Source organism: Gallinula chloropus, assembly GCF_964237585.1.
Source record: "Gallinula chloropus genome assembly, chromosome: 31".
In the NCBI taxonomy this organism is placed as follows: Eukaryota; Metazoa; Chordata; class Aves; order Gruiformes; family Rallidae; genus Gallinula; species Gallinula chloropus.
In genome coordinates, this window is record NC_140116.1 from 2530097 (window position 1) to 2541466 (window position 11370).

Here is an 11370-nt window from a genome sequence, read left to right on the forward strand (position 1 = left end):
AGGGACTGGTGTGTCCCCCCTCCACCAGGCACGGGGGTTTTGGGGGGCATTTGGTTTCACACAGGGTGACAGCCCAGCCTTGGGGGTCCCCCCTGGTCCAGCTCCTCTCTTGAGAGGGGCTCAGCTTCCTGGTCCCACGCGTCCGGGGATGCTGGAAGGGGTGTTGGGGTGCCAGGAGGAGGGGTGCCGGGAAAGGATGCTGGATGGGTGCTGGACGCGGTGCTGGACGCGGGCGGCTGCCGGTTTCTCCGGGCTTTGCTGCCGCCTGCTGGTACCGAGCCCCGACGGCGCCGGGACCACAGGTGCTGCAGCGAATCACCGGGACGACCCCCATCGCCCAGACCCCCGCCCGGACCCCCCGTCCAGGGTGACCGTGGGCGGCCGACAACTCCCAGGAGCGACGGGACAGTCCCCGGGCAGAGACGCATTCCCGGTACCGGCCCGGTTTTAGCAGCACCGGAGCGCGGACGGACGCGCATCCCCGGGCACCGAGGGGGCGTCCAGATCGGGGGACCCCCCCCACACCCCCCACCCACCCACCCACCTTGCCCCCCGCTGGGTTTCGGGGCACCTCCTGCCGCCCCGACGGCGCGTCTCCCGTCCCAGTGCAGCATCCTGGGGTCGGGCAGGGGTGGGGCCGCGGGGGCCGGGGGCGGTACCCGGGGAGAGCCCGGGGGCCGGGTCGGGCCGGACGGGGCGGTCCCGGTGCTGCCGCCGCCGCCGCCGCCGCCAGCCCGGCCATGCCGCCCCCCGCCGCGCTGCTGCTCTTGGCGCTGCTGCTGCCGCCGCCGCCGCCGCTCGTCCGCGCCGCCGAGAGCGAAACCGAAAGCGGAGCCCGGGGACTGCGGTTGGAGACGCTGGTGAGGCCGGGGCGGGGGGTGGGGGGAACGGGGGGGGGGAGCGCGGAGGAACGGGGCGCACCGGCCACCCCCCCTTCGGAGCTGGGACGGGGAGGGGAACGGCGACCGACGGTCCCGGGGGTGGCGGGGGGGCACTGCCGGGCGCTGCTGCTCGGGAGGGGGGTTAGGGGGGCACCGGGGAGCCCGGCCTGGGCGGAAGGCGCACGGGGCACCGGGGGAACCGGGCTGCGGGCTTGGGGGGGCAGCAGGGGGAGCGGGAGGCCGGGGCTGCGGAGGGGAAGCACGAGGGGTCCGGCTCACGGACGGCGGTCGGGGGGGGGACCCTTGGGTAGGGGGAGTGTGTGGACCCCCTGGCCGGGGCGAGGAGGGGAGGGGGGGTCCCGTCCCCTCTTCTTGAGACCCCTGGTTGCAGGTGGCCCCCCCCGAGGACTGCACGGAGCTGTCGGCGCCGGGGGACACGGTGCACATCCACTACACGGTGCGGGGCGGCCGGCGGGAGGAACACGTCAGCACTGCGCTCCCCGGGCGGGGCGGGGGGGGGCGCGGCTCCGGCACCGGCGGCGGGGCCCCTGGGCGGGGATGGGGCCGGCACCGGGGGCTGTACGGGGTGACACCCCCGGGATGGGGCCGGGGGTGGGGGCTGCATCGGGGTGACACCCCCGGGATGGGTCCTGGGCTGGCATCGGGGGGTGCATCGGGGTGACACCCCCGGGATGGGTCCTGGACTGGCACCGGGGGGTGCACAGGGTGACACCCCCGGGATGGGCCCTGGGCTGGCACAGGGTGACATCCCCGGGATGGGTCCTGGGCTGGCACCAGGGGCTGCATCGGGGTGACACCCCTGGGATGGGTCCTGGGCTGGCACCGGGGGTTCCTTCGTGGTGACACCCCCGGGATGGGTCCTGGACTGGCACCGGGGGGTGCATCGGGGTGACATCCCCCGGATGGGTCCTGGACTGGCACCGGGGGTGCATCGGGGTGACCCCAGTACAGGCATGGCTTGGCACTGGGACTGGCACTGGGACCAGCATGTTTGGCCCAGAATGGTCCTGGCGTAGAGTGGGGTGTCCCAGGGGTGGCTTTGGGGTTGGCAGGGGGCTGGGGGTGGCTTTGGGGTTAGTAGGGGGCTGGGGGTGGCTTTGGGGTTGGCGGGGGGCTGGGAGTGGCTTTGGGGTTAGCGGGGGACTGGGGGTGGCTTTGGGGTTGGTGGGGGGCTGGGAGTGGCTTTGGGGTTGGCGGGGGACTGGGGGTGGCTTTGGGGTTGGTGGGGGGCTGGGGGTGGCTTTGGGGTTGGCGGGGGGTGGCTTTGGGGTTAGCAGGGGGCTGGGGGTGCCTTTGGGGTTGGTGGGGGGTGGCTTTGGGGTTGGCAGGGGGCTGGGGATGGCTTTGGGGTTGGCAGGGGGCTGGGGGGGTGGCTTTGGGGTTAGCAGGGGGCTGGGGGTGGCTTTGGGGTTGGCAGGGGGCTGGGGGGGGTGGCTTTGGGGTTAGCAGGGGGCTGGGGGTGGCTTTGGGGTTAGCAGGGGGCTGGGGGTGGCTTTGGGGTTGGCAGGGGGCTGGGGGGGTGGCTTTGGGGTTAGCAGGGGACTGGGGGTGTCTTTGGGGTTAGCAGGGGGCTGGGGGTGCCTTTGGGGTTGGTGGGGGGTGGCTTTGGGGTTAGCAGGGGACTGGGGGTGGCTTTGGGGTTGGCAGGGGGCTGGGGGGATGGCTTTGGGGTTAGCAGGGGACTGGGGGTGGCTTTGGGGTTGGCAGGGGGCTGGGGGGGTGGCTTTGGGGTTAGCAGGGGACTGGGGGTGTCTTTGGGGTTAGCAGGGGGCTGGGGGTGGCTTTGGGGTTGGTGGGGGGTGGCTTTGGGGTTAGCAGGGGACTGGGGGTGGCTTTGGGGTTGGCAGGGGGCTGGGGGTTGCTTTGGGGTTGGCAGGGGGCTGGGGTTGGCTTTGGGGTTGGCGGGGGACTGGGGGTGGCTTTGGGGTTGGTGGGGGGCTGGGGGTGGCTTTGGGGTTGGCGGGGGGTGGCTTTGGGGTTAGCAGGGGGCTGGGGGTGCCTTTGGGGTTGGTGGGGGGTGGCTTTGGGGTTGGCAGGGGGCCGGGGGTGGCTTTGGGGTTAGCAGGGGGCTGATGGTGGCTTGGGGGTTGGTGGGGGGTGGCTTTGGGGTTAGCAGGGGACTGGGGGTGATTTTGGGGTTGGCAGGGGGCTGGCGGTGGCTTTGGGGTTGGCAGGGGGCTGGGGGTGGCTTTGGGGTTAGCACGGGGCTGGGGGTGGCTTTGGGGTTGGCGGGGGGCTGGGGGTGGCTTTGGGGTTGGGAGGGGGACTGGGGATGGCTTTGGGGTTGGCGGGGGGCTGGGGGTGGCTTTGGGGTTGGCGGGGGGCTGGGGGTGGCTTTGGGGTTAGCGGGGGGCTGGGGGTGGCTTTGGGGTTGGCAGGGGGCTGGGGGTGCCTTTGGGGTTGGTGGGGGGTGGCTTTGGGGTTAGCAGGGGACTGGGAGTGGCTTTGGGGTTGGCAGGGGGCTGGTGGTGGCTTTGGGGTTGGCAGGGGGCTGGCGGTGGCTTTGGGGTTGGCAGGGGGCTTGGGGGGTGGCTTTGGGGTTGGCGGGGGGCTGGGGGTGGCTTTGGGGTTGGCGGGGGGCTGGGGGGGTGGCTTTGGGGTTGGCGGGGGGCGGGGGGTGGCTTTGGGGCTGGTATTGGGACCGGCACTGGGGACCAGCTCCAGAATGGGGGTGGGACAGCCCTGGGACCCTCATGGGACAGCCTTGGGTGCCGGTGTCTGTGCAGGGCAGTCTGGAGGATGGGCGGATCATCGACAGCTCCCTGAGCCGGGACCCGCTCCAGGTGGAGCTGGGCAAGCGCCAGGTCATCCCTGGTGAGTGAGGGAGGGGGCTGGGGGTGGGGGGTCAGTTTTTGGGGCTGGGGGTGGGGGTTAGCAGGGTGGGGGAGGCTCCCAGCACTACTCACCCCTCTCCCCTCCCCTCTCTTCACAGGCCTGGAGCAGAGCCTGTTGGACATGTGTGTGGGGTAAGCAGAGCAGTGGGGCTGGGGGTGGGGGTGGGGGGGTGGGCATTGACCCCTTCCCCCTCCTCCTACTCCTCCTCCTCCTCCAGTGGCCCCAGTGCAGTTTGCTGTGGGCCCAGCCCCGTGGGGCAGAGGCACCACTGGTCTCTCCTGCTGGCAGGGAGAAGCGCAGAGCCATCATCCCCCCTCACCTGGCTTATGGCAAGAGGGGCTCCCCTCCCACCATCCCAGGTGAGCACAGCCCTTGGGGGGAGTCCTGTGGATCCCTGTGGGGTACCCCAGAGCTGCCACTCAGGCTCTTTTCCCCCCCTACACCCCCCTTTCCCCCTCCCCAATTTCAGGTGATGCTGTGCTGCGGTTCGAGGTGGAACTGGTCAGTCTGTCCCGGGCCAGTTACTGGCAGAAGGTGGTGAATGAGGTGCTGCCTCTGCTGTGCCTGGGGCTGGTGCCAGCACTGCTGGGGCTCATTGGGTACCACCTCTACCGTAAGGCCAGCAGCCCCAAGCTCTCCAAGAAGAAGCTGAAGGAGGAGAAGAAAAACAAAGCCAAAAAGAAATAAAGCCTTCCCTTTGGCGTGGTGGCTTCATCTGTGGCTTCTCTGGCCAGCTCTGGGAGCTGTGCTGGTGGTGGGGAAACAGCAGCAGGATAGGGCTGCACCCCCCCCCCACCATCCCCCAAACTCCTGTGGTGTGATGTGGTGTGGGGGCTGAGGAGCTGATGAGGGAGGTGACAGACCCCCTCCACACCCCCCCTCCTGATCAGAAAGAAGCCCCCAAAGCAGGTTTTGGAGCAGTTTGACTCTTTTACAGTGTGTCTGGGTGCACGTGGTCTCTGTGGTGCCCCTGAGCTGGGCTGGGCACCCCAGTCTGCAGGGGGACTCTCAACTGGTGCTGATGGAGCAGGGGATAGGTGCCAGGAGGCTGCTGGGGTGTGTGGCTCCCTGCTGACCTGGTGCACAGCGTCCCCCTGACACCAGGCAGCTCCCTGGGGATGCAGCTCTTGTGCTCCACCACGAGGAGTAGGTTGGGATCTTTGAGCTCCTTCCAGCTGATGGAGATCCCCTCCAGGTACTGCCTGAGCAGCTCCCTCAGCTGTTGGTTCCTCTGGCTCAGGGCCTCCTGCTCCTGCTCCAGCGCCTTCTCCTCCAGCTTCGCCTTGCTGAACCGCTGCCAGAAACGCTCCAGCCCCACCGAGTCCCACATGGCCTGGGTGAGAGGTGGGGAGGAGGGCAGGGCCATCCCCAAGGATGGATCCCATCCCCAAGGATGGGATCCCATTCCCAAGGATGGATCCCATCCCACAGGATGGATCCCATCCCCAAGGATGGAATCCCATTCCCAAGGATGGATCCCATCCCCAAGGATGGATCCCATCCCACAGGATGGAAACCCATTCCCAAGGATGGAATCCCATCCCCAAGGATGGATCCCATCCCACAGGATGGATCCCATCCCCAAGGATGGAATCCCATCCCACAGGATGGATCCCATCCCACAGGATGGATCCCATCCCCAAGGATGGAATCCCATCCCACAGGATGGATCCCATTCCCAAGGATGGAATCCCATCCCACAGGATGGATCCCATCCCCAAGGATGGATCCCATCCCACAGGATGGATCCCATCCCCAAGGATGGAATCCCATTCCCAAGGATGGAATCCCATCCCACAGGATGGATCCCATTCCCAAGGATGGAATCCCATCCCACAGGATGGATCCCATCCCACAGGATGGATCCCATCCCCAAGGATGGAATCCCATCCCCAAGGATGGATCCCATCCCACAGGATGGATCCCATCCCCAAGGATGGGATCCCATCCCCAAGGATGGAGCCCATCCCACAGGATGGATCCCATTCCCAAGGATGGGATCCCATTCCCAAGGATGGATCCCATCCCACAGGATGGAATCCCATCCCCAAGGATGGAATCCCATTCCCAAGGATGGATCCCATCCCCAAGGATGGAATCCCATCCCCAAGGATGGATCCCATTCCCAAGGATGGATCCCATCCCACAGGATGGAATCCCATCCCCAAGGATGGAATCCCATTCCCAAGGATGGATCCCATCCCCAAGGATGGATCCCATCCCACAGGATGGATCCCATCCCACATGCCCCCCCCCCCCCCCAGCAGCACCTGGGACCCCAGCGCTGCCACCTCACCTGGGCCAGGGGCTCGGTGGGCACCTCCTCAAGGACTCTCTGGCTCTCTCGCTGCTCTTCCTCCCCTAGTGAGGAAGAGTAGAAGGGCAGCACCTTCTCCTCCTCCGTCTCCAGCCCACGGCACATCTCAGCCAGCCGCAGGATACGCTGGGCCTGGGGGAGCACGAGTGAGGGCAGGAGGGGGGGGACAGTGACACCCTCCCCTGGGTGCTCCTGCTGCCCACAGCCTCACCTTCTTCACCACTCGTGTGAGCACCTTCAGGGCAGCACCACTCTGCACGGTGAGCCCAGCCAGGTCACCGTGGGCCTTCACCCCAGCCTGGTTCAGCTGGCTCTTCAGCTCCTGGAGCTGCCTGAGGACCTTGTCCTTCTCCTCCCGGGCGCAGCGCTTCTGCTCCCTGCTCTCCCTGAGGTGAGTTGTCAGCTGGCCCTTGGTGGTTGTCACCAAATCCTGGGGACAGGTGAAATGTAGAGCATCAGGATGGGGGTGTCACCACTCCTGGGGGTCGCCACCCCCGTGCCCTGCTGCCACCTGGAGCTTTTGAAGCTTCTTTGCCTGCATCTCTATCTCCCTGGAGTTCTTCTTGTCCTTCTGCTTCAGCGCCTGGAAAGTGACCTTCTGGTGCTCGGTGGCTTCTGTGTAGCTCTGCATGGCCTGCTGGAACTGCTCCCAGAGCTCCTCCACCTTCCTGCCCAGCTGCATGCGGCTGTACTGCTGCTCCTGCAAGCTCTGGGGGGACAGACAGGGGTGTGGGTGACCCCACCACCTCCCAAACCTCACCTAAAAGGCCCCTCCGCCGCTTCTTCCCCCTGCCTTGTTCTTCATGTCATCCCTGGTGCTCTGGAAATTCAGCATGGCCTCGTGGTCACTCCTGATGTGATCCTGCTCTGCAGCCAGCTCCATGTCCTGCAGGTAGCAGCTTTCCTGCTCATGCTGCTCAAGGATGGTCCTCCTGGGGAAAGAAAGCATGCTGGAGCTGCTCGTGGGCAGCTGTGGCCACCCTGAGTGGGCTGGGAGAAGGCTCAGCACCAGGTCAGGATAGCCAGTGGGTGCTGTCCCCCCTCTCTCAGTACCTCTCAGCCTCAAATTCCTTCTTGAGGGCGTCCAGCTGGGTGCTGTACCCCTCCTCCAGGCAGGCCAGGCGGCTGCTCTGCAGCTGCAGCAGGCGGTCGATGTTGTGCAGGTGGCTGCGCAGGGCCTGGGCGTGCTGCTCCTCTGCCTCCTCCAGGTCCATGGCCAGGGACTGAGGGGGGTCACGGGTAGAGGGGGAGTCCCAGCACCTCTCCCACCCCCCCACACCCCCTTCCAGCCCCGCTGCTCACCTCGATGACGCTGTCCTTGCAGTCCATCACCCGCGCAAAGGTCTGGCTGAGGATGGTGATGTCCTTGTGGAGCTCCTTGGCCTTGGTTTCCCGCAGCACCGCCCGCCACTGCGTGCTCAGCTTGTGGAGGTTCAAGGCGCTGTCACGCTCCTCCTTGGCCAGCTTGTCCTGCAGAGGGGGTTCTGAGCGGTGGGGAGGGGGTCCAGGGCTGGGCAGCGTGTGGGACCCCGCACCCCCCCCTCACGCACCTTCAGGAACAGGGTGAGCAGCTCCCGCTTGGGCTCGGCCGCCTCCTCCTCGGCCGGCAGAAGCCCGTCCTCCCCCGCAGCGGGGGCTGCTGCCCCCAGGCTGCGGCGTTTCGCCGGCATGGCGGCTAAGGGGCACACACACGGGTGTGACGGGCGCGGCGGGGGACACCGGGGGTCCCGGCCCCGGCCCCGTTCCCCTGCCCGCCCCCGGCGCCTCCCCCCCTCCCCCAGGCCCTCTCCGCTTCGGGGTCCCCCCAAGCCCCATCGCTCCCGCACCCCTCCGGAGCCAGCCCCCTACCCAGCGCCCCAGCGCCTCCCCCTGCACCGGGAAGGCGTCGTGTCCCCGTCCCCCCCCGCCCCGTTCCCCCAGCCCGGTACCGGCCGCGGCCCTCCGGTAATCCCGCTCCAGCGGCCGGCGTCTCCCGTTCCCTAGCAACCGCCACTTCCGGTTTGAAGGCGGGAGCGAGGCGCCGCTTCCGGCCGCGGCCGGCCGGGCTCCCCCCTTACCCTGGAGGAGCAGCCTCGTACCCTCGAGAGGGCGGGTTCCAGCGGTCCCCACGCTTCGCCGCGATTGGTTGTTGTGCTTCCGGCCGGCGCGGCGATTGGCGGGCCAGCGCTGTTGTGGGCGGGGCTAGTCGGCGGCGGGGGGTATATATAAGGGCGCTGCGGCGGCCGGGCGCGGGGCCGGCGGCCGCGCTCTGCGCCGTGGCCATGCGGGAGCGGAGGCCGGTCCCGGCCGCCCCGGCCCGCTGCAAGCTGGTGCTGGTGGGCGACGTGCAGTGCGGCAAGACGGCCATGCTGCAGGTGCTGGCGAAGGACTGCTACCCCGAGGTGAGCCGGCAACCGGGGCTGAGCACCGGGCACCGGCAACCGGGCACCGGGCGCTGACGCTCTCGGTGCCGTTACAGACCTACGTGCCCACGGTGTTTGAGAACTACACGGCGTGTCTGGCCAGCGAGGAGCAGCGGGTGGAGCTGAGCCTCTGGGACACCTCCGGTACCGGGAGGGTGATGGGGGATGGGGGGGCTCCCGTCGGTAACGGGGGATGGGGGGGGCACCCCTCGGTAACGGGGGATGGGGGGGGCACCCCTCGGTAACGGGGGATGGGGGGGGCTCCCGCCGGTAACGGGGGATGGGGGGGGCTCCCGCCGGTAACGGGGGATGGGGGGACTCCCGCCGGTAACGGGGGATGCGGGGGGCTCCTCTCGGTAACGGGATGGCGGTGGCAGCCCTGGCCCGGTGGATGGGGGGTGGTATTTGCTGGGAGAAGATAGTTTGGGGGCTGGGGGGCTGCTGGGGTGGAGGTTTGGGGGTCCCTGGGTGGGTGGGGGGGTAGTGGGGTGTGATAGTTTGGGGGCTGGGGGGCTGCTGGGGGTGGAGGTTTGGGGGTCCCTGGGTGGGGGGGGGGGCAGTGGGGTGTGATAGTTTGGGGGCTGGGGGGCTGCTGGGGGTGGAGGTTTGGGGGTCCCTGGGGGGGGGGGGGGGGCGGTGGGGTGTGATAGTTTGGGGGCTGGGGGGCTGCTGGGGGTGGAGGTTTGGGGGTCCCTGGGTGGGGGGGGGGCAGTGGGGGGTCCCCACAGTGGGGTGTGTTGGGGTCCCTGCGGTGGGGGTGGCTGCGGTGGGGCCACTCGGGGGGCTGATTCCCTTACGCTGGGGGGCACTGGGCTGCTTGGCTGCCAGGGAATCCCTGGGGGAGGAGGGCACAGGCTGGGGGGGATGTGGGCCTCACCCCTTTCTTGGGGGGGGCCCCCGCACCGCTGGGAGACCCCCAAAATAGGGTCTGGGGTGCTGGGATCCCATTGCCCTCCCTGCAGGGCTGCCTGTGGTTGGGGGGGGGGGGGGAGGGATGTATGTGTGTGATGGAGCATCTGGGTACCACTCCTCCCTGGGGTCCCCCTGTGAGGGTTGAGGTTTGAGGTTGGGGGGTGGGGGAGGAAGAGAGGCCCCGGGGCAGCCCTGCCCTGGCACTGCAGTGTCCCCCGCTTTGGAAGGGGGGGGTCCCCGTCACCCGCGGTCCCTGCGTTGCTATGGCGATGCGCTGGCGCAGCCTCTTTGCTATTCTGTGCACGGAGCGTCTGGGCTGCCAAACCCTTCCGAGGCCCTTCGGGGTCGGGGGCGGCATTAGGAGGGCACCCTGGGCTTCCCCCCTCACCCCGGAGGGGCACCCCACTGTCCTCATCCCCCCCCCAGCCTCCCCATGCAGTCATCAGTGCTGTGCTGGTGGCCCCAGCTCCCTGAGGACCCTGTGGGGGTGGCAGCCCCCCCCAAACCCTCCCCTGCATCCCAGCTGCCCCCCAACACCCCAGATTACTGGGGGGGGGGGATGTGGGGAGCAGCTGTTACATAAGCACCCTGGATCTGCTCCCCCCCCACCCAATTAGGGGCGGTGGGGATGTCAACATGACCAGAGGTGATTTATTTAGTGGGGGGGGGTGTGTCTAAAGCTGTGTGCCCCCAAAATCAGGTTGGGGTTGGGGGTTGGGGGGGCTGTTGCCCTTTCACAAGCACCTCCTGCCTGGGCTGCTGAGTCCCTTGAAGGGTGGTGGGGGGGGGAAACTGTGCAGTGACACCCCCTTTTTCTCCCAGGCTCACCCTACTACGACAACGTGCGTCCCCTCTGCTACAGCGACTCGGATGCCGTCCTGCTCTGCTTTGACATCAGCCGCCCTGAGACCCTGGACAGCGCATCCAAGAAGGTTTGGAGGGGTGAAAGAAGCCCCTCTGGGGCAGACAGGGAAGGTTTGGGGTCTCTTCTTATTGACAGTGGCTCTCTACCCCCCCCTTATCCCCAGTGGAAGACTGAGATCCTGGACTATTGCCCCAACACCCGGGTGTTGCTTATCGGCTGCAAGACAGACCTACGGACAGACCTAAGCACCCTGATGGAGCTCTCCCACCAGAAGCAGGCACCCATCTCCTATGAGCAGGTCGGGGGGGGCTCACAGAAGGGGTCTGGGGGGTGTATGTGTGTGTGTGTGTGGAGGAGGGGTTGGGGTGCTACGCCGAGCCCCTCACGGTGTTGGGGTTTTAGGGCTGTGCAGCAGCCAGGCAGCTGGGAGCAGAGAGCTACCTGGAGTGTTCAGCCTTCACCTCAGAGAAGAGCGTCCACAGCATCTTCCGGACCGTGTCCGGCATCTGCCTCAGCAAAAACCCCCTGCAGCCCCCCAGGAGCCCCCCCCGCAGCCTCTCCAAGAGACTCCTGCACCTGCCCAGCCGCTCTGAGCTCATCTCCTCTGCCTTCAAGAAGGAAAAAGCAAAAAGCTGCTCTGTCATGTGAAAAGGGGGGGAGGTGGGGGGGTGTCATCAATACCCCCCACCCCCAAAGCCCCCCCCCCCCCAAGCCCCACCCCCCCCGAATCCCCAGGATAGGGGGTGGGGGGTGGGTAGGACAGGGCTGTGGAGCCCCCTCCAAGGAGGAGGAGGAGGAGGAGGGGGGGGGGGTGCCTGCTGCCCTCCCATCACACAGCTTCCCCTGCCAGCCCCCAGCCTGGGGGGCAGCCCCTGTGGAGCTACTGGGGTGGGGGGGTGTGGGGGAAGCACAGGGGGTGGTGGTGGGGGGGGGATGCTTGATAGCTGCTTCCCAACCCCGCAGCCCAGGCGAGGGCTCATCCATGGGCTCATCCTGTTCCCCCAGTGCTGCCCCATCCCTCATCTGCTGCTTGGCCCTGGGGACCCCAGTGGGGGGGGGGTAGTGGGGGGGGTGAGGGGGGGGCTGTTTTACGGACTGTCTGGGGGGGGTGTGGGGTGTGTGTGTCTGTTCCATGGT

The 11370-nt window shown here is 67.8% G+C and overlaps 3 protein-coding genes across 3 annotated transcripts; 2 read left to right on the plus strand and 1 right to left on the minus strand.

Moving 5' to 3' along the window:
* The first annotated feature begins 703 nt into the window (after positions 1-703).
* FKBP11 (FKBP prolyl isomerase 11) lies at positions 704-4438 on the plus strand. Its single transcript, XM_084277134.1, has 6 exons — positions 704-860; positions 1273-1338; positions 3629-3716; positions 3835-3868; positions 4026-4096; positions 4207-4438. The coding sequence occupies exons 1-6, from the start codon at positions 741-743 to the stop codon at positions 4422-4424; spliced, it is 597 nt and encodes a 198-aa protein (XP_084133260.1). The 5' UTR covers positions 704-740; the 3' UTR covers positions 4425-4438.
* Positions 4439-4668: 230 nt separating this feature from the next.
* On the minus strand, positions 4669-8317 carry DRC2 (dynein regulatory complex subunit 2; the record flags this gene model as incomplete). Its single annotated transcript, XM_084277207.1, has 10 exons — positions 4669-5070; positions 6034-6186; positions 6266-6484; positions 6566-6763; positions 6848-6986; positions 7108-7277; positions 7357-7524; positions 7605-7729; positions 7881-8023; positions 8112-8317. 10 exons carry the CDS (start codon positions 8315-8317, stop codon positions 4669-4671), a joined length of 1923 nt encoding a protein of 640 aa, XP_084133333.1.
* RND1 (Rho family GTPase 1) lies at positions 8295-11107 on the plus strand. The gene is made up of 5 exons (XM_084277290.1): positions 8295-8435; positions 8513-8600; positions 10191-10300; positions 10397-10531; positions 10636-11107. Exons 1-5 carry the CDS (start codon positions 8316-8318, stop codon positions 10879-10881), a joined length of 699 nt encoding a protein of 232 aa, XP_084133416.1. The 5' UTR covers positions 8295-8315; the 3' UTR covers positions 10882-11107.
* Positions 11108-11370: the final 263 nt, after the last annotated feature.